The sequence below is a fragment of the Ovis canadensis genome, chromosome 12, assembly GCF_042477335.2.
Source record: "Ovis canadensis isolate MfBH-ARS-UI-01 breed Bighorn chromosome 12, ARS-UI_OviCan_v2, whole genome shotgun sequence".
Classification (NCBI taxonomy): domain Eukaryota; kingdom Metazoa; phylum Chordata; class Mammalia; order Artiodactyla; family Bovidae; genus Ovis; species Ovis canadensis.
Genome location: NC_091256.1, coordinates 50,411,245 through 50,432,358, shown reverse-complemented (window position 1 = coordinate 50,432,358; position 21,114 = coordinate 50,411,245). Strand labels below are relative to the sequence as shown.

General features: G+C 39.5%; 1 protein-coding gene across 6 annotated transcripts in view; it reads right to left on the bottom strand.

Annotated features, from left to right (window-relative positions):
- Positions 1-21,114, bottom strand: part of DNM3 (dynamin 3) — a 638,181-nt gene that overhangs the window by 10,290 nt on the left and 606,777 nt on the right. For 4 of the 6 annotated variants that reach the window (XM_069545637.1, XM_069545635.1, XM_069545641.1 and 1 more), the window contains 2 exons: positions 20,045-20,271; positions 19,217-19,453 (listed from right to left, as the gene is read on the bottom strand). In XM_069545637.1, coding sequence (XP_069401738.1) covers positions 19,217-19,453; positions 20,045-20,271 — 464 coding nt within the window. Of the gene's footprint in view, positions 1-13,660; positions 14,291-19,216; positions 19,454-20,044; positions 20,272-21,114 lie in introns of those variants that run through there. The other 2 variants (XM_069545636.1, XM_069545640.1) reach the window with 1 other exon arrangement.

The window sequence follows — 21,114 nt, the reverse complement described above, 5'->3', positions numbered from 1 at the left end:
GTGGACGGATTATAGTGGGACGAGTTGGTGATGGGGGTGGTCTCCGGCTAGAAAGAGAGAAAGAGAAAGGTAAAGAAACAAGTAGAGTAACTACTAGAAGGTTATCCCGAAGATACTGAGAAAGAGCCATCCCACACATGCTCATGCACAAACAGGCTAGCAGGAACGGCTGCCATCTGTAATAACTTAATACTGTCACTTTTCACTCACCCAGCATTTTTTAATGAAAAGGAGATATTTTTCATATGCAAATCTTTCTAAAAACTGAAGTCCTCCCTCCCAATACTAATACAAATATTAAATCATTTACAAGCCATCTGAAAAAAATAAAAGCCATCAGAAATACACTGCATATTTCTCAGCCAGTAGAGTATGCCCACTCCAGCAACTAGTAAGGTATTTAGGCCTCAGAGACTGAAGGGGTCTGAATTTTTTTCCCCTTTATGTAATGTTCTTCCTCTTTCTTTTTTTCCCCCTGTCAGGATGTTAACTATCATTCTCAATGCCCTCAGCAGGAGCTTTCTCCAATATATTCTATACTTTACTTCTAATTTACTGGGTACTAGAAAATCAGAAAATCAAGTTTTCTAGAGTTCTCTACAATAAGCATAAGCAGGCTCAGGGTGAGTCCCTGAGTAAATTGCATGAGCTCTGGCTTCTATTTTGGGTCCTAAAAGTTTTATTTTTAGTAACAGTATTGCTCACTTTCTGATTGGTGATGGTGTTTCTAATACCTGAGGTTTCTAAATAAACAAACTTCATATAATGAAATATTACTGTATCTGAGAATCTTCAGCTATATACCAACTAATACTCTTTATTCCTTAAATCCATACATTTACTTCCTAAATGCATTAATAAGCTTTTTATGTGTTTACTTGACTTTACACATCATATCTCAGAGGGTAATGTTTATAGCCAATAAAATTCAACAAATTCTGCAAATTGAAACTTTTCTTCTTGATAAAACTCTTCCATTGATATTTTTCAGAAAGAGCCCTTCCACCCCCTTTCTGGAATTACTGTCATAACATTAAATTTTCTTCTTTATTGGACACACAAAATTGATCCAATCAAATACTTTTTCTCAGGATGAAGGAGTGAAGTTAGAAAAGCTAAAGAAAATGGTTACGCAATGTTAAAAATTCCAGAGCTATAAGATAAAATTAGATGGTCAAGGAAAAATCAAAACAAAAGAGGTATCGTTGGTTAATGGGAAAAGTACCAACCACTTAAGCACAAACTCATAGAGCTTAGTGGAGTTTCTTTTGCCTCCGGTGCTTGAAAAATATCCAAAGAACTGTGGAGGAAAGGGTTTTTTCTTGGGAAGGTGCACGCCAGTTTAACCTCTTACACTAAGTCTTATCACTTAAGCAGCACTCAGTTTTTCAAAGTGTAACTACAGATACCTTATATGCACAGTATGGAACTAAACCAATTCCTACTAGCTGTTTAATTTGGGTAAACAAGTAAGTCCTTTTCCCACAGAAAGGCTACTAGCTAGTGTGACCACCAGAAATGTTTGGGCAGTTTCCTGCTGGGAAAAATCCTCCTGTTATTTTTTTCGCTTATGACAATGCAAAAACACCTGCTCTTTCACTAGCATACTGCTCATTTTCATTTGAAATGGTTATATGTTTAACTTGCATCCTGGCTTTGAACCCAGCCATTTTCTCCTTTGATGTGAACTTTCCAGAGGCCAGAGGTCATGTCCACTTGAGGGTGTTTCACAGCACGTTTAGCATGGAGCTGCTGTCAATGATGTCCTCAATCAGAGTTCTCTTCTGATTCTTTTGTTTATTCCTCCCTCAACACCCACCTTGGTGAAGTCTTCTCTGACCCACCTTTTCCTATCTTGATGCTTCTCTAGCATCCCAACATATTTCTAGAATTAGGTTTATATATTTATTGCCACTGACCAGAAATGGACTGTGTCTTAGTCATCTTCAGTTTCTTGTGGTGTCTAGCTCAGAGATTGTCATTCACTCATTGCACATGTGACAAATGAATAAATGAAAGTTACTCCTAGAAGTAAGAAACAACTTATGAATACTTATGATAGCCACTGGTCTTTATATTATACTAAGGTATTTTTAAAAAATAAATCACTGTTCTAGCAAAAAAAAAAAAAAAACCAGCTACAATGGCATGTAGAGTTTAGACTCTTAGAAACTCTACCTACAGGATATTTGACTGTTTAACTGTTTAGTAGATGTTTGGAATAAATACTAAATCATAGGCCCTTCCTCGGGGAGTTTGATAGTCACATAACCTACAGAAATATATTCTTAGCATTTTAGCAGTTATAGGAGGAGCGAGAAAGTTGGCCAGAATTTGAACCTGGAAAAGTAAAACTCCACCAGAAGGCTCAATAATGGGATGGACTTAATTAGGGGATTTTATTTGAAAAAAGTAGACTTGAAATGACAAATGCAGCGAGGGGCAGAATACAGGGTAGCATGGTGGGATAGAAACTGTTCCATGCATATGTGATAGCTTGGACTAAGTGCTGTGGCCAAGAGAGCAAGGAATGCAACTGAGTTCTCTTCTGATTCTTTGGTTCTTGGCTTAAATGTCACACCCCAGCACTTCCTGACCATCTAATAATTTCCAACCACCACTCCTCACCACTTCATGGTTTTATGCATTTCATAGCACTTAACTGTTTGCCATTATGTATTTACTAGCTTATGGCCTGTGTTCTCCAGTAGACTGCAAATTTCTTGAATGCAGAGACCACATATTCTGTATTTATTACATATATTCAGCATTCAGTATAATGTGATTAGAAGACAGTGAATAAATATTTATTAAATAGCAGAGAAACAAGTGAATGACTGAAAAGTACCTACACAAAGATGTTCAGACAGGCTAGAGTATAGACTAGCTCAAGGAGGGTGGGTCCAATGAGGCCAGAAATACAACTTTTTTTGAAGCATTTGTCAGAGGCTTATACTTGAGACAGCACGTTTACACAGAAGTTGAAGGATGTGGATTTTAGCTTCAACTGCCAATTTGTATAATCATTAGCCACTAAACTTCTCTAAGCCTTAGTGTTCTCATCTGTGACACAGGAGACTCAGACTAGATGATCTGTAACACAGTTACGCACTGCATGTACAATTTATTGAGCATGTACTATGTGGTCTGTATTATGCTCCATAATTTTTAAAAACTCAAATCTATTCATAGTGGAATACAAATAGGCTAAGACAAGTATGCAAGTGGTTTTACTACAGCACCCCATCTTAAGTGGAAAAAATGAGGCAAAATTTTGTAATTCAGGCTCAGAGCTTGAAAATACAATAATGTGGTTAAAGCAGGGGCAAATATGATTTTAATCATGGCATATAAAATTTGAAAGTCATAGGAGAATGTAGGTCTATAATGGGGTTAAAGAAACTAGAAATTAAGTGGGGAGGTGGAAGGAATGGACTCAATGATAGAGAATAGAAAGATCGAAATACTCTGATGGCACAGCAACTTCTCCTTAATCTCCTCTCCAATCTTTGGGCCGTGTTGATGTGATGCAACAAAGTCAACGATAATAGGCAATTGCAGAAAGAAGGCAAGGCAGGAAAGCAAAAAAATACAAATTTCTCTTATGTGCCAGGTCTTTTGTTTATCTTGTTCATCACCATATCCCAGAACTCAGCTTTGTCTTTGGCTCATGCTATTTTTTTTTTTTTCCAAATAAATAAATCAGGAGAACCTATCCATTATGAGCACTTTAAGGGAGTCCCTAGGGCACTAAATCGGCACTGCAACCTGTGTGGTGAATTAATGATTGAAAAAGAAGAAAGATCAAATTTCCATCATGGTCTATTAAAATAATTATGACATCTTTAAAATATGCCTACTGTCAAGTTAAAATAACTCATACATGTACTTAGTAATTAAAAATCCTAAAGAGCTGGTCAAGCCTTCTGGAAGAAATAGGCACCATTTTATTTCTAAACAATAACCCCTTGATAATCTGTAAAGGAAACAATCCAAGAGGAGCATCGAGTTGTTCAGTGTGAATTTTCTTAATAAGTAATGCTAAGATGTTTGCCAACTTCAACACCAGAAAAACATTTAAGGTTTACTGTTCAAGTTCATTTCATTGGTCCAGTTCCTAACCATTCAAAGAGTTTCCAAAGACATTCACCTCATAAGACAGTTTGTTTTGGGCCAAGCAGAGTTATTTGTTTTGTACCAGATTTTCCTCCATTACTTTGCACAGAGATGGGCTTCATTAAATTACCCATTATATTGAAATGGAGCATCTTGCATCACTTAGTGTTTATTGAAACACTGTGTGGTGTGTGGGCGGTTTATGGTTACGATAGAAGAGCCATGTTTCTGCTTCCAAATCAAAGGGAAAGATGTAATACTTAAAGTTGCATTTGTAGCTGCAGGGATGGGCCGGGTGCATTATTTTGGACAATGACAAATTTTGTAAGAAAGTCGAATGTTCATATGGGGTGGGTGGCATGGTGGGGGAGAAACTGGCTACACTGATAAGAGAGAAGAATGAATCAGTTCTCTTATTGTTTCATTTGATTCTTTTCTAAGAATGGGAGAACTAAATCTTCATTTGCTCTTCTCTGGATTAGCTGGTTCTGAGTATTCACAGTGGGTGACCGATCTTAACAGGGGTGCATCGTAACACCAATTACTGACATGGCTTGGTCTTTCTGCCCCTGTCTGTATTTCTCTTCAGGATGGAAAGTGAGATTTATCTATAAGTTTGTGAGCCAGACTAGGCCTATGTAGCTCAGGCTCCATCCTTTCCTTACTTAAACCAAAATATCAGGACTCCCAGGCCAGCATTTTTTTCTATAGGGCAGTTACATGGGCATGTTCTAAGGGTATGTCTCTGAAATTAGACTGTACATCAGAACTCCCTGGAGGGTTTGCTAAAACAGAGGTTTCTAGGTCCCACACAGACTTTTCTATAGGGGTGAGACATTTCTAGTAAGTTCCTCGATTATGCTAATGCTGCTGGTCCCATGCTTTGAAAACTGTCTGAAGACATAATAAATGATTTTGTCTTTGCTTTCTTAGCAATTCATTTCACTTGCCAGATAAAGTCAGAGCAAAAAAGAGAAAGTGCTGGGAAAAACTATCTTAAGAAAGATGAAGAAATGGTTGTGGAAATTTTTGATACCTTTGGAAATCAGATTCAAGCATGGGTCAAATTGGTTTTAGGTTTATTTTGTAAAGACTGAGATATTATACTACAGTAGTTTTTTTTGTTAGTCATCACCAGAAAAATAAATACTTGTTTAGAGAAGCTTGCTCATGAACATGGCAATGGGTGCAGACACTAAGCACATCTAACCATGTCATCTTTGAAAAGGGTACAACTGAAGCCCAGCCTAATCAGTTAGGTGGACCCAAGTTTAAAAAAATAAAAAACCCTCAAAAAAATCAAAGACTGATACTTTTAGGGGAATTATATTTGCCTACAAGGACAGCTATTTGCATAAAAAGGATATGTAATTTATACCATAAGCTCTACTTATTAGATATAGGTAAAGCCTTAAAATATAACTGTTTCAAAATTTAATTTACATGTAATTGCATTTAGAGTCATTTGATCTTATTGGTGAAAAGATAAAAAAGAAGGGTTTTGTCCAACTAAATACAAGAAGTAAAGTATCTTTCCTTTTTGAGGGCTACATAGGATGAATTTCTTAGAGAACAAAAGCAAAAACTGCTTCTGAACTTTCTAAAGTCGTGACGCATGCCTCCCACAATGGACTCTGCTGTGCTTGGTTCCCAAGTGGCTTCAGGCAAAAATTGCTCTGATGGCGTCTGAGTCAGTTAAATGGGGAATGCCCATAGTATCTCCTTCCCAGGAACTGAAATGCCTTACTTCTCCATGACCCTCTTGAATAACTTAATCCTTGCATCATTTTTCAAAGTTTAAGGCATGTATACATAGTTTATCATCTGAACAACATTATAAACTTCCCATGACCTGAGAGTACGCCTTATCCTGCTTGCAGCCTTTTGTAGCACCTGTAGGGGGCAGTGTCTCAAGCAGGAATTCAAGGACATGAATAAGTGAACATGCCCTGGAATAAATCAGACAGGAGCACACCTCCAGGTGAAATAGAAAGGCAGCTAACTATGACCCAGGACTTCCTCTTGCTAATGCCTGCTGTAAGAGAACAGACTGTGGGACACAGTATTTTTAAATTTCAGCACAGCATTGTGCTTTGCTTCTTAATTTGAGCATTTATTAAAAAAACAGGTTTTGCATATCTAAAAAGTCCAAGGCGAGGTTCAGAAAAATGCTATGAACAGTCATGATTTTGTCCACATGGAAGATAATATTTTGTAATTGTCAAAAACACTATAGGATGCTGTCCAGCATATTTTTGGCTCTTTTAGCTTTGGTACAGAGTGAGCCAGTACTGTCCAATAGTTTACAGTAGATGTTGGAAACAACAGAGAAATTGGAGTACATTTAAAGGATTCAAGAGAAATTTTCTAATATGACTCTTGCTACATTTTAGAGCCAGCATTTCTTTCCCCTGTGAAAATGAACCCATGATTTTTAAATGTATGTCATTGGGAAAGTATGAATCAACTGATGAACTTTGAAATAAGAACATAAGGGGAAAAACAGTCAGTAACTTTTATTTGAAGATGCAAACATATACTGTATAAATTAGTCTCTGAGATAACTGGTCATATAATCCACCTTGCCACACTTCTTTCACTTTATTTTAAACGTCTGACTCGGGTTCCACCCGTAAGGATGGTACAGATAAACCCACTTCTGTGGTTGCAGCAAAAAGGCAGCTTAAGGGATGATATGCCTACATGAACTCCGCTCATTTTATGATTTGTAAAAAGAATTAGCCAGGCAAGGTTTTAGCACAGAAGGAATAGCACAAAAACAAGAAAGTGTGCGTTTAAATCATTTCTTAAAATACACTAAATATTGGGCTAATTCTGAAAATAAACTTTGATTAAACATTGTATATCAACTCATTTTGTTTTCTTTCATTCACTCAATAAGCCCTGTTTATGTGCTAGGTACTGTATAAAGCGTTAGGGGTACAGAAATAAAGACAGTCACTGCCCAGGAATTTCTAGTTGAGTTGGGAAGAGAGACAAGTAAACAGTGTTCACAGTTGGGTAAGTGCAACGACAGGATTATGCCTCAAGCGCTTCAGGGACACCTGGAGTCCTAGACTGGAGATGGAAAGAGGTTGGGGCGTTAAAAGGGCTTGAAGAAAACAAAAAGTTGAGGGTGCCGGCATTCCAGGGATAGGAGATAGTATGTATGAAGGGGGTAAAAAAAGCTAGAAAAAGTACTGTCAGCTTGAGAAATCAAATGTCTCATTTTTTATCACAAGTGGCAAAACTACTTGTTTTAATCCAAGTGCTAATTCACAAAGCAAAGTTTTTGAGGGTTTTTTTGTTTTAAAATATGATTCCTAAAAACCATTACTTCTGACCTTTTTATATTTTAATTTCTGTACTATATCACTGACAACAGAGAAGCTGGGTAGAGAAAAAGACTAAAAGGTACGCAAAGAAACAGAAGGTCAGAGGAATATAGTGAGGAGAAAACTACACAGAGAGAAAGGAGGTGGTTTTTAAAGAGATTCACACACACATGGTTATTGAATGAAGTTACACAGTGTCCCCTCTGAGGATTTTTTTCTCTCTTTGTCTCTTTCTCCTCTTCTTTCCCTTCCTTCTTCTCCCTCTCTACCTCTCTCTCTCTTTCAAGAAATCCCCAAAGAGATCTAAGAACTTACATGCATGGATGTAGAAACCTAGTCCCACTGATGGTAGCTGGGGCAAAGCTATTTCTAACCCTCTTCATCGTCTTCTGTCCTCTTCTCCCTGCCCTTCCCCTCACTCCCACACCAGGCACCAGGGGAGGGGGTTGGCCAATTCAGACATCTGGGGGAAGGAGGAGAGGTTGGGAAGGAGGTGCTAAGGACCAGCTACTGGGAGAGGCGAACTTTTACTTCTGAGATGTACACTGCTTTGTCACCTCAAATCAGGGAGAAGAAATGAAAAGAAACAAGGATGGGAGGAAAAAGACAACACTGGATCTCTCTATGAAACTGTAAAATTCACTTCTGCATTGGAAAGGTGGGGAAGACCTTTTCTCCTTTCTGACAGACAGCAAGAACATTCTGGGCATGAGTATCCGACTTGGGGCCTGACCTCAAATGGGGTAAAGGTGTACCTTAGACATATAGATGCAAAAGTTAACTTTCCAATTCCTCTTATTTTTGTAACAACAACAACAAAGATTGAGCATGAGGAATCTGAAGATTTAAAGAAGATTTATGTCATACCAAGGTTTCATTTTTGCCTGACTTGTGAAACCTAGTGAATTAAAAAGCCAGTTTTAAATGCACCACATCGTATTTTTCTGGTCATGTACCAGTCCGAGAGGAAAAAATGGAGATGAGGTACCGTTTACTAATTAGAATCCCAGTGATTAAAAAAAATTCCAGCAGGAGGAGCTCTAACATGCCTTAGAGTTCAAGCTTGAAAAACAAAAACACTGAAAGCAAACAGAAAAACAGAGAGGTGGTGTGCTTTGCAAGCTGCCATGTCAGTGAACAAATATGTGACTGAGTCCAATGAAATGCTTAGTGCGAAAACAGAATGGCTCACACTTTCTCTCTTCCACAAGTCTCCGTGTTCTGATGCAGTTAAACTGGGCACGGATCTGTGGTGTCAGGGAGCAAAAGGTTGATTTCTGGGCAAGTGTAGATATTATTCTTTTCCTCTTGAAGTATCATATTGTTTCTAAATGAGTCTTCTGACATTGGCTCAAAAACTGCCATTTTAAAATGAAATCTTCATCGGCGTTTGAAGGTCCTACAAAAACTCCTGAATGTTCTTCTCCTTTACTCTGCGGCTTGTTGGACGCTTTTTTTAAAATGAGAGAAATGCTGTGTTTGTAAAAACTGGTGCTAAAAGGGCAAGGAATCATAAGTCCCCTGGGCCATGTAAAGAGTCTGCAGAAAGAATTACAGCTTTCTAACACACTCACACACATCAACTGGAATACAAAGAATTTACTCAGGAAAACAGTGAGAAGTATATGAATTTAACAGTTACCGGATTTTGGGGGTAAGCCTTTCCATTCTGGACAGTGTTGTGGGAGAGGGATGGGCAAGTGGGTGCACAGTATGATCACAATTACTTAACCTGAAGGAAATTTTCAACCAATCCCTTCTAATCGTTTGCCAATAAGAAGTCAAACTTTTTGTTTTACACCTTAATGGTATGCCCACATTTAAAAATTTTATACAAGCTCCTACAGAAACTTTAACTAGACCAATTCAGGCCAAAAGTCACTAAATAAAGCTAGTCTAGACGGAAAAATCTATGAAAACCATATGTCTTTTAGGCATCTGTCGTAGAAAAAACTGCCATCATCTTGGAGAAATAGTTCGCAAAATATGCTTTTAGGAAAACACTGCTGTAATGACCATGGGAGCCGTGCTCAAGAAGACGGCTGGGGAGAGTAAAGCTACAATGCGTACAAACGAGAGGCTCTCATTTCTACATATATCTGTCTGTAGCCATCACTGAAAGGATGGGCAAAGGCAGATGTAACTTATATTTCCACCCTTCTAGAGGGACCAAAAAAGTTTACAGTTTTGTTCCTCCACACCCCCACAGAACGTTAGACCAAGGGATCTCAAAGCATCTCTGTTCTCACTCACAGAAAACTGTTTTGAATAATCTTGTACATGGATGGGGCCAAAAAACCAGAACATTTTCTTCTGATTATTACCTCATCCAGCGGGCCTGCCAAACACAGCTAGAAGGCAGGTGTCCGATAGAAGTAACCAACGGAGACTGTCCTATATAATTGGGTGTAGTGCCTAACTTAGAGACAAAAGGGATCAGAAGGACGGGGGTACAAAGCAGGAATGCAATGAGCATGCAGTAAGGCAAATGTCCTAAAACCTTGCCTTTCTGCTTTAACATCGCTTTCTGGACTGGAGACAGCGGTCAGCACTACCTTCGTTATTCTAGCTCCATGTTTTTGTATCCCAAAATGCACTTTAATAAGTGGTATGAAATCCACAGACAAAAATGTAAAGGTTAACTTTAATGATAAAAATAACAACATACAGACAGAAACCTGAACAGTCTACAGAGACTGGGAAAGCATTTGTAAGTTGCAAAGATTCCCTGTGACCCTCAAGAATATTTTGCTGAGACTTCTTGCTCTACAGGGAAGGGAACAACACAGTAACAGTGGTTATTGGTATGAATGCCCCATGTGCTGTTCAGTCACAAGACTGAATAAACACTATATATCAAATGGAAAGGGTCCTGGGTTGAAGGAGGCGAGTATAGTTAAAAAAAGAGGGAAATCTACAAGATGTCATCAATCACACACTGAAGATTTAAGCAAAAGCAAGAAACACGATTTCAACATGTTTATTCAAAGATACGGTGCTTCAAAATGAATTTCCAAATACTTATTAGTTTTAGAATATTAAGATGGTAATGGGGTAGTTTAGAGTGTTGGAAATATTAAAACAAATCAAGCAATCATATCAACAACCCTCATCACAGATCCTTAAACTGAACTGGAGAGCATTTAAGTAGGTTAATCAAAGTCCACTGATGAATTGCAGGGATTTTTATGGTCCATTAATTTCAGTCCTGAGAGTTCTGATACTACTACTATTACAGCTAAAACTATAATGTTTCTTTCTTTCAAAGGATGTGTACAGCATGGATTTATTGTGACTTTAGACCCAGTTACGTGGAGGGAAATTACTGCAGTGGTTTCTCTAGTTAACACATTTACTAATGTTTCCTTAATTTTCCACCCCAAGAGGCAATAATTAAGGTAGCATTGGCCTCACATGAAGTTTTATTATTTTAGTTATTAAAATACTTTCCAATACTGCTAAGAAGTAAAAAGAAATTCTAGTTGTTTTAAAAATAAGTAGACGTTTTCCTCATTTTTATAGCTTTACTCCATGAATGGTGGTCTAAAAGGCAAAGCAGAGTGCAGACTTTCTGGCGAAAACACTTGCGCACGAGACTAGGAGGAGATTTATTTGAGGGAAAAGCTGCATTCACTCTTAAAATTGGCTTCAAAAGCAATCCTAATATAAAGTTTAAAAATGTACATGGTACAGAATATACCTTACATAATTATCCATTTCCAAGTGGAATAATTCCATTTTAGATTCTCTCGGCTGCTAAATATCTTTAAAAAAGGCTTTCCCATCTCCTCTTATCATAAAAAGTCTCATGCTAGATGAATGTAAAATATACTGAAATGTAGATAAAGCTGCTCATGAAAATCTGAAACTTAATACAGGTATCTATTTACATGGTGGAGGCAACTGGCATATTTGATTGTAAAATAAGATTATTTTCCAAATCATATTCAGAGCCACCTGAGGTTTCCTTTCTCTTGGGTTTCAAAATTGCCAATGACACCTGGGGATTCACTTGTGGTGATATATCTAGTTGGTGGTTATCTAGTCTTTCCCTTATTCTCTCTTTCTCAAAAACAAAACAAAAACAGAAAAAGGATAAAGTTTACTTCTAAATTTTATATTAACCTACACATTTACTGGGTTCCCATAACAGCAGCAAGGACAGTATTATCCCATTTTTCAGTGTATAATCCCAATGGGGGAAAATGCTGACTTTATGAAGATTTGGAATTCTCTATGTGTCTGAGCAATTAAAATCAAGAAGGCCTGGCCTTGTCATTGACCATGAGCAATTGAGAATTTTGCCATTTACCATTTTGATTAAGGATCTTTCCCCCTGGTCCTTGGATAGAATGTGTTCTTTCTACAATTCATATGAGCTGATAATTTTGGCTGGAAAACAGGAGTGGACAGTTCCTGGTGTTTATGGGGATGGTTAAAAAATAATTTCAGAAATTAGAGCACTCGTTGTTTGTGGATTTGCCTACCGTGTGGCTCTGATGCCTGAAAAGTAGCCAGAAAGAAAAGAAAGTATTGTGCCATGATGAGCCTGCCTCGGTTCTTTGTGGCTTTTGACACTGCCCTCCGTAGGAATTCTATTTCTGGTCAGAGTTGCCACATGAGCTTAAACTTTATCTAAATACTGGTAATGTGGCATCAGTACACAGGCAGATTCTTACAAACCCAGTGCCTTTCCAACATGCCCCCCACCCCCCACCTCCTCTCCTACATTTAAAAATACTGGCTAGACTAAAAGTGTAATATTCTTTTGGAAACAGCATTGGGTAAGCCAGATGGATTTCATTTGGCAACTAAAGGGTGTAAATATATGTTTAGATTCAGAGGTTCCCCTAGACAATGGTTACAAGATGTTGGCTACAGTAAGCTGAGGGTTTCGATGTAGGGCATTTAAAAATTCTATATTTAAGCAGCAATAAAATTATGACAAGTAGACCAGAGCCATCAAACCCTCAGTTAAATCCTCAGTTCCTCTCTCATACAACTAGAGGTAGGCATATAACGCATATTCTGAGTGAAAAATGCAGCATTTACATTTTCATGTTTAATTTCCTGGCTATTTATTGGCTGAAGTGGCTCTAGTAAGCTAAATTTCACTTCTGATTTTTTCCTCGTAACTGATAAATCAGAGGGAGGAAGAAGTGTCCAGCAGCTCATTCTTGGAGCTGGCTGCTTACAGAAAATTTAGAGGTGAAAGAGCCATGGATCATGCTGTGCCATGAATCTCTGAAGTCACTGAAAAACATGCCATCTGACCATAACTGCCTGAAAATGAAAAATCGTTCCCCGTAAAACCGTTCTTTTCTTACAGCAAGGGAGACAAAAGAGGGCGGTGATGAAACAGAAGTACTAGCTTGTGTGCGTCTGCAAGACTGTGGGTCTGCTTACACTGGGTAGAATTGTTTTCTTTTCTTTCAGCTGACATCAACTTGTATGTAGGAACATTCAGCAGATTCCAGCTGGTGACAGTTGGCTGCTGACGGGCTACAGGACGAATAACAACTATTGACTGTGCGTTTTTCACTGGACAGTGGCTCTTGTGCCAGACTCCAGTCTTGGCTGTTTTCCTCGATCAGGTGAAACCAGGGGCAGACGGGCTACCCTGAAACTCAGAAAGGCTTTCCCTTCATTGTTGAAGCTTAGCAATGTAGAGCCCCAAACAAGAACAATGACAGAGCTATTTGCTATTATTTGTTGTGAGACGTGGAAGAAGTTGTTTCGTTAACTCAGTGCCAGTTACCATGGGGCTGAGATGGTATATGGTCTATTGTCATATTTATTGCCCTGCTTTCTGTCTGCATTTCTGTTGTTTGTACTGTCTCATGTAGATCCTTTCTTATTTTCCTTTTTCTTGTGCCCTCCTGCAATATCAGATGCTTGAAAAAGTAAGATAAGGGGCACATTAAAAATTTAAAGGCAATCTGAAATCTACCTTGACACAGCTGTAAAGCTCCCACATTCCTGGGCCTGACCTAAACAGACTGCCACTCAGTCTGGACTGTGGTGGGATGGAGATATTTGTGCAAAGTAACTCAAGTTTGCTAGACCCAAGAAGGAAACCACCAGACTAATTTACTTCCACTCGAACTAGAATGAAACCAAGACCCTGAAGAAAGAAAACCTTTGACATTAACCATTGATCCACTCTAGTGAGTTAATATGTTACAACCAGAATCACTGTGGTATTTGAATGATTTTGATGAAATATTTAATAGAGAGGCTCAAATAAAATTAAAAGACATTTTCTTTAGTGAACATCTTGTGGCCAAATTTCTATATTCATGAAAATATATTAAGCATCATGACAACTCATGGTAAACCTACAACAAATTATTAATTACATTTGGAGTTTCAGTAACAAATTCTGTGACATAGTAGCCTCACAATATGCCTCAAATATAAAGAATCAGAAAGAATGCCTTTGAAGGTGTTTCTAGTCTCAGCAATTATACTTTGTAAAAATCCTTGCTTGACTTTTAAATCCAGTTGCTAAATATAAAAACTGTTCCCTGAAAAATCAGAACACCTAATCATAAATTTATCTGTTTGTTCTTTAAAGGAGAAAGATGGTGAGGAAAATAGAAAGCTCATGGCTGAAATCAGAAATCACAAGATGAATTCATCATTCATCCAAAGACACTCAGCTACTAAAAGAAGTCATGCTTTTAGAGGGCTGTTGAGGAGGGAGTAAGTCAGGATGTTTCCAGAACATGACTGTTGAGGAGTCAGACACAGGCTAGTCCCACAAGTTGCTTAACTGTCCGTGAACCCTGAGCCCACGACTTCAAGGCTCGGCAGCTTCGTCCTTCATGGCACCAAACCTTGATATTAGGGATGCAAAGACACACTCATAAGAATCACAGGTTTTCTCTTATTCAAAATTTGGGGGACTGGCTAAAAACAAAACGAAACAGGGGAGCCTTATCCCTAGGCAAAAGGGATTCTGTGTTACCTGTCAGTTAACTCAATGCATAAAATATGTATGCATAAAAGAGATACGGTACAGAAGACATCAAGGTCAACCATTTAAAACAAGATTAAAGAAAATCAAAGGGCTTTTACTTCTGTAAAGAAAAGAAAATGCATGCATGGACTGTCTCTTCACATAAAGAACTGACTTATCTTTTGCTATGGTTAGTTGAACCATGAATTACTGAGAATGTGGGGCTGAGAGGAGACTCTCAAGGCGCTCCATGTAAAGTCAGGGAAACTAAGTCTTGGAAAGAGTGCAAGTGGGAGGCCCTGGGGTAATCTTAATGCTATTCCAGGGCTGTCCCCGCAAGGCAGGGACCCCAGTATCACCATGGGCCTCCCCAGAGACTCTTTCTGTGCAGCACTCTTGATATTCATGCTGTGTTTCTGTCATGTGAGTGAGCTGGAGTAAAAGCTAACCTTTTCTCTGATTCACTTGTGTCACTTTTAAAAGACACCATCAGACTTGGTGACGGGGTGGTTAAGAGAAAGGACTTCTATTTTAAAAAAAGTTTTTTTGTTTTTTTTTTAATAGAAGACTGGGTGATGAGGTAAGTGAAGTCTGCTTTTCCTTGGATAGAGACCCTTCCTCCCACCCTTATCCCCTTTTGACCGTTGCAAAATAGCTTAGTCCAAGGAAAGGGGAGAAGACAAATGAATAAAATAATGCCAGAGTCACTGTTGCCAGGAAAAACACACTTTGATTCAGTTAATTTGTTCTGTTAATGTCAAAGGCTGTGATTCCCAATTAGCTAATTTTAAGAAGCTCTAACTGAAAATAACTACATCAGCCCTAAACTTAGTGTTTGGTCAAACATTAGGATCTTCAAGTAAAAGAATAGGGCCCCTAAAGAGGTACTGATGTCTGTTTAAGAATACAGTGCTAAACAAGGACACGACTAAATGGGGTTTTCCAACTGGGTTTTAGCCCCTCCAGAGAAGCTGATGGAGGTGAGAGAGGAGGGGGACACATGAAAACTTCTAGCAACAGAAAATGTTCCCCAAGTCAGATTTGTGTACAATCAACTTTCTAATGGTAGAATTATCCCTGTTGGTGAGACTCTTTGGGACAGAAATGCTTCCCTAGTTCAGGAGGAATTAATTAAAGCAGGCATGTAGTTTGCAATATTTCTAGCTCCCTCACTGAAAGGCTCCATGCACATAAAACAGAACAGCTTGAGCAGCTGAGAAAACCTGGGCCAAAAATGACTCCACCAGCCTCTCTCCTTCCTCTTCCTTTACATTGAATTGGAAAGATACAATAATAATCACTTAAAAAAAAAAAAAACCCAAAACACCCAGAACACTCATGGTTTCTGTACAACTGTAAGCACTTTCATTATGTCTGAATAGGGTCATAATAAATATATGCGCTTAAAGGTGAAAATCACAAAGTGCTAATGAAATTGTGAATTATCCAGAAGAAAACTAAGCACGGGCACACAATGGCAGAATCTTTTGCTGCTAAAAGTTCAGTTTCTGCCTTTGGAACATTAAAGCCCAACAGGGAGCTGGTGGGGTACCCCTTGTGCTGTCTTGTCATATTATGAGTTTCTGGTTTCAGATAAAAGGGGAGAAAGGGCCCTTAAGAAAGCAAAGGACTGGGGGAAAAAATTAAATTTCCTTCTCGGAAAGCTAAGGGTTGGTTTTCTGAAGATGATGGATAATGGCATTTCAAGTTTTTTAGATTTTAATAGAGAAAATGGAGGCAAGTCATGGAGGGAAAAGAGAATACATAAATAAATAGAACAAGGTGAAGTTTCCACAAGAATTCCCTCAACTTTTTCTTTCTTTCTTTCTATCTCTGTCCCTCTTTCCTTTCCTCTCTCTTTCTTTTTTTGAAATCTTAAACCTCATTTCTGGCTTGCATTTGGTAGGATTCCCGCTCTGGCTTTTATTAAAAACAGACTTTATGTGGTCAGAATTCTCCATCTAAAGCTAAACTTTAATAGGCATAAGGATCCTGACAGAGTCTTTCTTGCTCTCTCTCAGGTGACCAACCCCCTGCCCCTCCAGGGATTTCCCTCCCAATGCGCAGAACTGGCGCTGAAACTCGAAGGCTCAGCAGAAAACAACCAACTTTCCTCTTTTACTCAGAACTCTCATTTCTGTTTTACATTTGAGACCCTTTGCAAGGCCAGATCAAATTAATTCTGGCTCTAACTTGAGAATACTCTAAAAATTTTGAGTAACACAACCGTTGTCCTATAAATTCCCGAGTGCAGACGACTAAAAGCTGGAGGTCTCCCTCTCCAGCTCAGGCTCTGGAGGCCGATTCCTGCCGGCTACCCTCTGTGAGCGAGCTCAGAAATACCAAGGGCAACTCCACCTGGCTTACCAAATCAATTTAGCGTTCAGCAGTATCTCTGAAGGGTATTGGCAAGCCAGCTTATCTGAACCCAAGAAGTGAAGCAGCCAAGCGAGCAGGCAAAGACATGCACTTTCATTCCTGAAGACAGGCATCCCCAGGTTGCTCTGGTTCCTTCTTATAGCTAAACAGACAAAATAGCTGACTTCAAGGCTCCTATGTGGGACTCTAACAGCCCTCCCCCAATGGCCTCCATACATTATTGGCACAATGGCAGACCTTTTCCCAGTCAATCTTAAGTTTCCTAAAACAATCATCTAATTTTGCTTATAAGTGAGGCTCAGCACTGACCTTTATGCTTGATTACCTGGAAGGGACAGTCTTTTGAATGCTGCAGTACAGAAGTTCTCAAGGGGAGGGAGATTAACTCCCCCAAACCAGTGACAATGTCTGGAATCATTTTCAGTGGTCACAACTCAGTGAGTGCAACTGACATCCAGTGGGTAGAGGCCAGGATGCTGCTAAACGTCCTAAAATGCACAGCACGACCCACTCAACAAAAACGTCCATAGCGCTGAGGTGGAGAAATCCTGACATTATGGTTAGGAGACTCAGCTCTGGAGTCAGACTGCTTGGTGTTGAAGCCCAACTCTGTTAGGGCCTGGTTGAGTGCCTTGGGTAAACAGCTTAACCTCTGCATCTAGTCTGTAAAATGGACAATCACCTAACTCGTGGCGTTGTTGTGAGCATGAAACAAAAATGAACCTGCAAAGCTCTCAGGACAATGCCTAGCACACATTGTGGTGGTGGTGGTTTAGTCACTAAGTTGTGTCTGACTCTTTTGTGACCCTATGGACTGTAACCCACTGGGCCCCTCCATCCTTGGGATTTCCCAGGCAAGAATACTGGAGTGGGTTGCCATTTCCTTCTTCAGTGGGTCTTCTCAACCCAGGGATCGAACCTGGGTCTCCTGCATTGCAGGCATATTCTTTACTGACTGAGCCACCAGAGGCAGACATGACTAAAGCGACTGGGCACACACGCCCGCAAAGCAAACATTGAGAGCTCAATAAATATTATCATTTTTATTATCAATACTAGAATTTAGCTCAGTTCCAAGTCCTCAGTATAAATCAAATTTACTGAGGTTAGAGGAAAAAAAAACTGGTTTGAGAGTACACATATCCTCTCTGATGGGGACCACAATGGTGATGGTAATAACATCCACCGTGATTTACAGTTGATGAGACTCATTCAAATATCCCATCTCATATGATCTGGGCAACAACCTTGTTGAGTCTTTATTTCATAGATGAGGAGCTCGTGGCTCAGTCTGAGCTGCCCAAGACCTGCGGCAAATCAAATCTTCTGATTTCACATTCCCTTCTGTTCCTCTACACCTCCCTTTGCTTAGTGGTTTAGGGCGCCCCTTCTTCTCTTCACTACACCCAACAGCCCTGAATGTTGAAATAAATGTAAGCACTGTAATTAGAGCGTGAGGTGACTCAGACTTCATGGGTGGGCAGAAATCACTTCTCTTTTGACAGTACAAGCATAGTAAGGTTTTCCTTCATGGAGTATACAAATATTTTAATCCTCTGAATTGAACTTCTAAAAAATTAGCTTTCTCTATGGGTTATTTTCTTTCCTTTTTAAATTTCTGATGTTGAAAAAAAAACAAAACCCTAATTCCCTGTACTTTCAAAATCTCTAATTAATATATTGACTGTAAATGTATGAAGGTGAGACTATAGTTTCAACTATATGTGGTGTACATGATTTCAAGTTTCAGTTATTTATTAGCTATTTTGTTTCACAATTAAGCCTGAAAATCTGCTTATAAATGCCAAAATGTATTATTCAAATGTACAATGTTCTGTTTTATTTATTGTCAGTGACCGCATACAGCAGTCATATGTCTGTGTTAAAATAAAAAACAATTGCAGATGAATCAACCAGATTTTTACTCAGCCTACATTAAAGTTAGTGACATTGGGCTTAAGGGTCAAAGTTCGGAGGGCAGATGGATAATATTCCTTGAAGTCAGTGGTTTTATAGAATTCCTCTGGTAATAGAAAAGGCTAGGCCTTAGCTTGTGATGCTCTGGTGACCTAGGGAGCACACAGCTTGCAGCAAACCAGCCACTGGCTCTTTCATTTCAAAGCTCTCTGTCAAATTCTACAAACACCTGCCAAAATGTCATTCATCTGGACCTAAGTTTCTGTGGTTCATTTAGTTTGTGCCAGTAGAGAAAGGAGAGTGTAGTCCATATATTGGTTTCTAAATGGAGTCATGGGTTCAGCAATCTTCCTATGATTCCTCTCCAGGGGGAGGGGGTACCGCAAACATGTAGGACAGTATCTTTGCCCTTTTCTTTTCCAAATCAATTTTGTCTGTCATGCTATAAGAGAACCCACGAGCATCCCACCCCCCAACCCCCCTACTTGGCCGCGTGCAGAACACTCACCTCGGGACGCTGGGAGGGGCCCTAGTGGGCCGAGATGGAACCTGCGGAGGTGTCCCGAATGAGTCACTGCTGTTGGGGAAAGGAGGTAATGGGCCTGGCCGGAATGGCACTGGCGGCGCCCCTGAGTGGGGTCCCGGGGAGGGGATGGCGGGTGCGGGTCCCCGGCCAGACGTGGGTCGCGGGAGAGGTGCACTCAGTGTTGGCCTCCTCTGGGTGGTGGGGCTTGGAGGGGGGGACCTGGGGACAGAGAGATAGCAGTTTGCCCATCCTCCTTTCCATCAGAAGTTATCCTTAAAAAATATGTTTAATTGACTACATTTAAAAAAGTACTGTCTGACTAACTCAGATACACATTAGGGATATTATAAAAGGGTAAAAGGTGAAAAGAAGTTTCCTTCCCCACCCCTTCCTCTGTGGAGACAACCAGTATCTTTTCCTGGGTATCCTTTTTATCTATATTCTATAGTATCTTCTCTCTCTCTCGTGTATATATATATATGTGTGTGCGTGTGTGTGTGTGTGTGTGTGCATAAATTGCTTTTTTGTACACAACATTCTACAACTTAAATTTTTTTTAAGCTTCACATTAACTGGACTGTCTTCACTTCAGTACTTATTCTTTTTAATGGCTGTATAACATGCCATTGTCCAGGTATATTGTGCTTGTTTTTGAAAGGAGCTGAGACTATCTGATTCTCTCTCCCTCCTGAACTTAAATATTCCTTTTCCTGTTTTTGCTTTAGGTTCATATTGGCTTAGGAAGCACATTTGGAAAACGACTCTGGACAAGCTGGGAGGCCTCTGGCATTAGGGGCACCTCCTTCCTACCTGCGGGAATGCTGGATCCAGGAGTCGTCCACAGGTGGTGGTGCGGGCGTGAACGTCGTGGCCGTGTTGATGTCGCCGATGACCACAAGGGCTTCTTTAAGGGCCTGGTACATTCGAAGCATCTCGTCCCGGCGCTGAGCCTGCTCTGCAGATTCCTCCATCAGGGTATTTTGGTCCTCTGAAGAATATAACTGTGCTAGGAGCTCGGAATTTATGAAATCTTTAACCTGTCGAGTCACCGCAGAAAAGTGAAAAATGGAAATGAATGAGTGACTGAATGATAAACTGGTTCAGAGCCTGTGGACAAAGTCCACAAAAGTTCACTCTGGGAAAGGGGACCCATCATGCATGTTTACTCTTCTTTCTTCATTAGTCTCCCAATGCCAGTAACTTTCCTCTCTGTCTTATGGCTGTTAATACTAAAGAAAAACAGCTAGTTGAAAAGAGGGCCAAACCTCGCCATCGTCAGAACAAGGCCTATTGGTTGTACAAGCATTTCTGCAATGTCATCTGTGGCTGCTTGGTTTATAGACAAGGGAAAGTGCCAGCAGGTAAGTGGTGGTATTTTCAATAGGAAACAATGGTGTGGGGAAACTTAGGTAGTAACACAAGCTACGCATTCCTTGGTATTTCAGCCCTTTACCTATCTTTTACCAAAAATCACTGGAATACTATTAAGACCCCAGGTTTCCATGTTGTCTCAAAAGTGTAATTAGTACCAGTAAGAGAATATTTATTAAATATAGAATAATATATAATTATGCAAGGTCATTTACAAAAAAAATGATACATTCTCTGGTTTCCAGAGCTTAACAGTGATGAAGACTGACATAAGGTTCTATAGTTAACCTTATATGACATAAAGTTCCATATAAGAAAACAAATTAAAATATGACCAATTCATGTGAGTCTTGGGGAGGGGCATTTTGTGGCAGGATGAGAATGGAAAGGATGCGTTGTCACATAGCCTTGAGGGAGAGAGAATCAGTACCTGTATTTCATCAAGTCTAAGACACCCCTGATTTTGAGACACACCACTCTTTTATATGCCACTAAGAAAGGAAAACCAC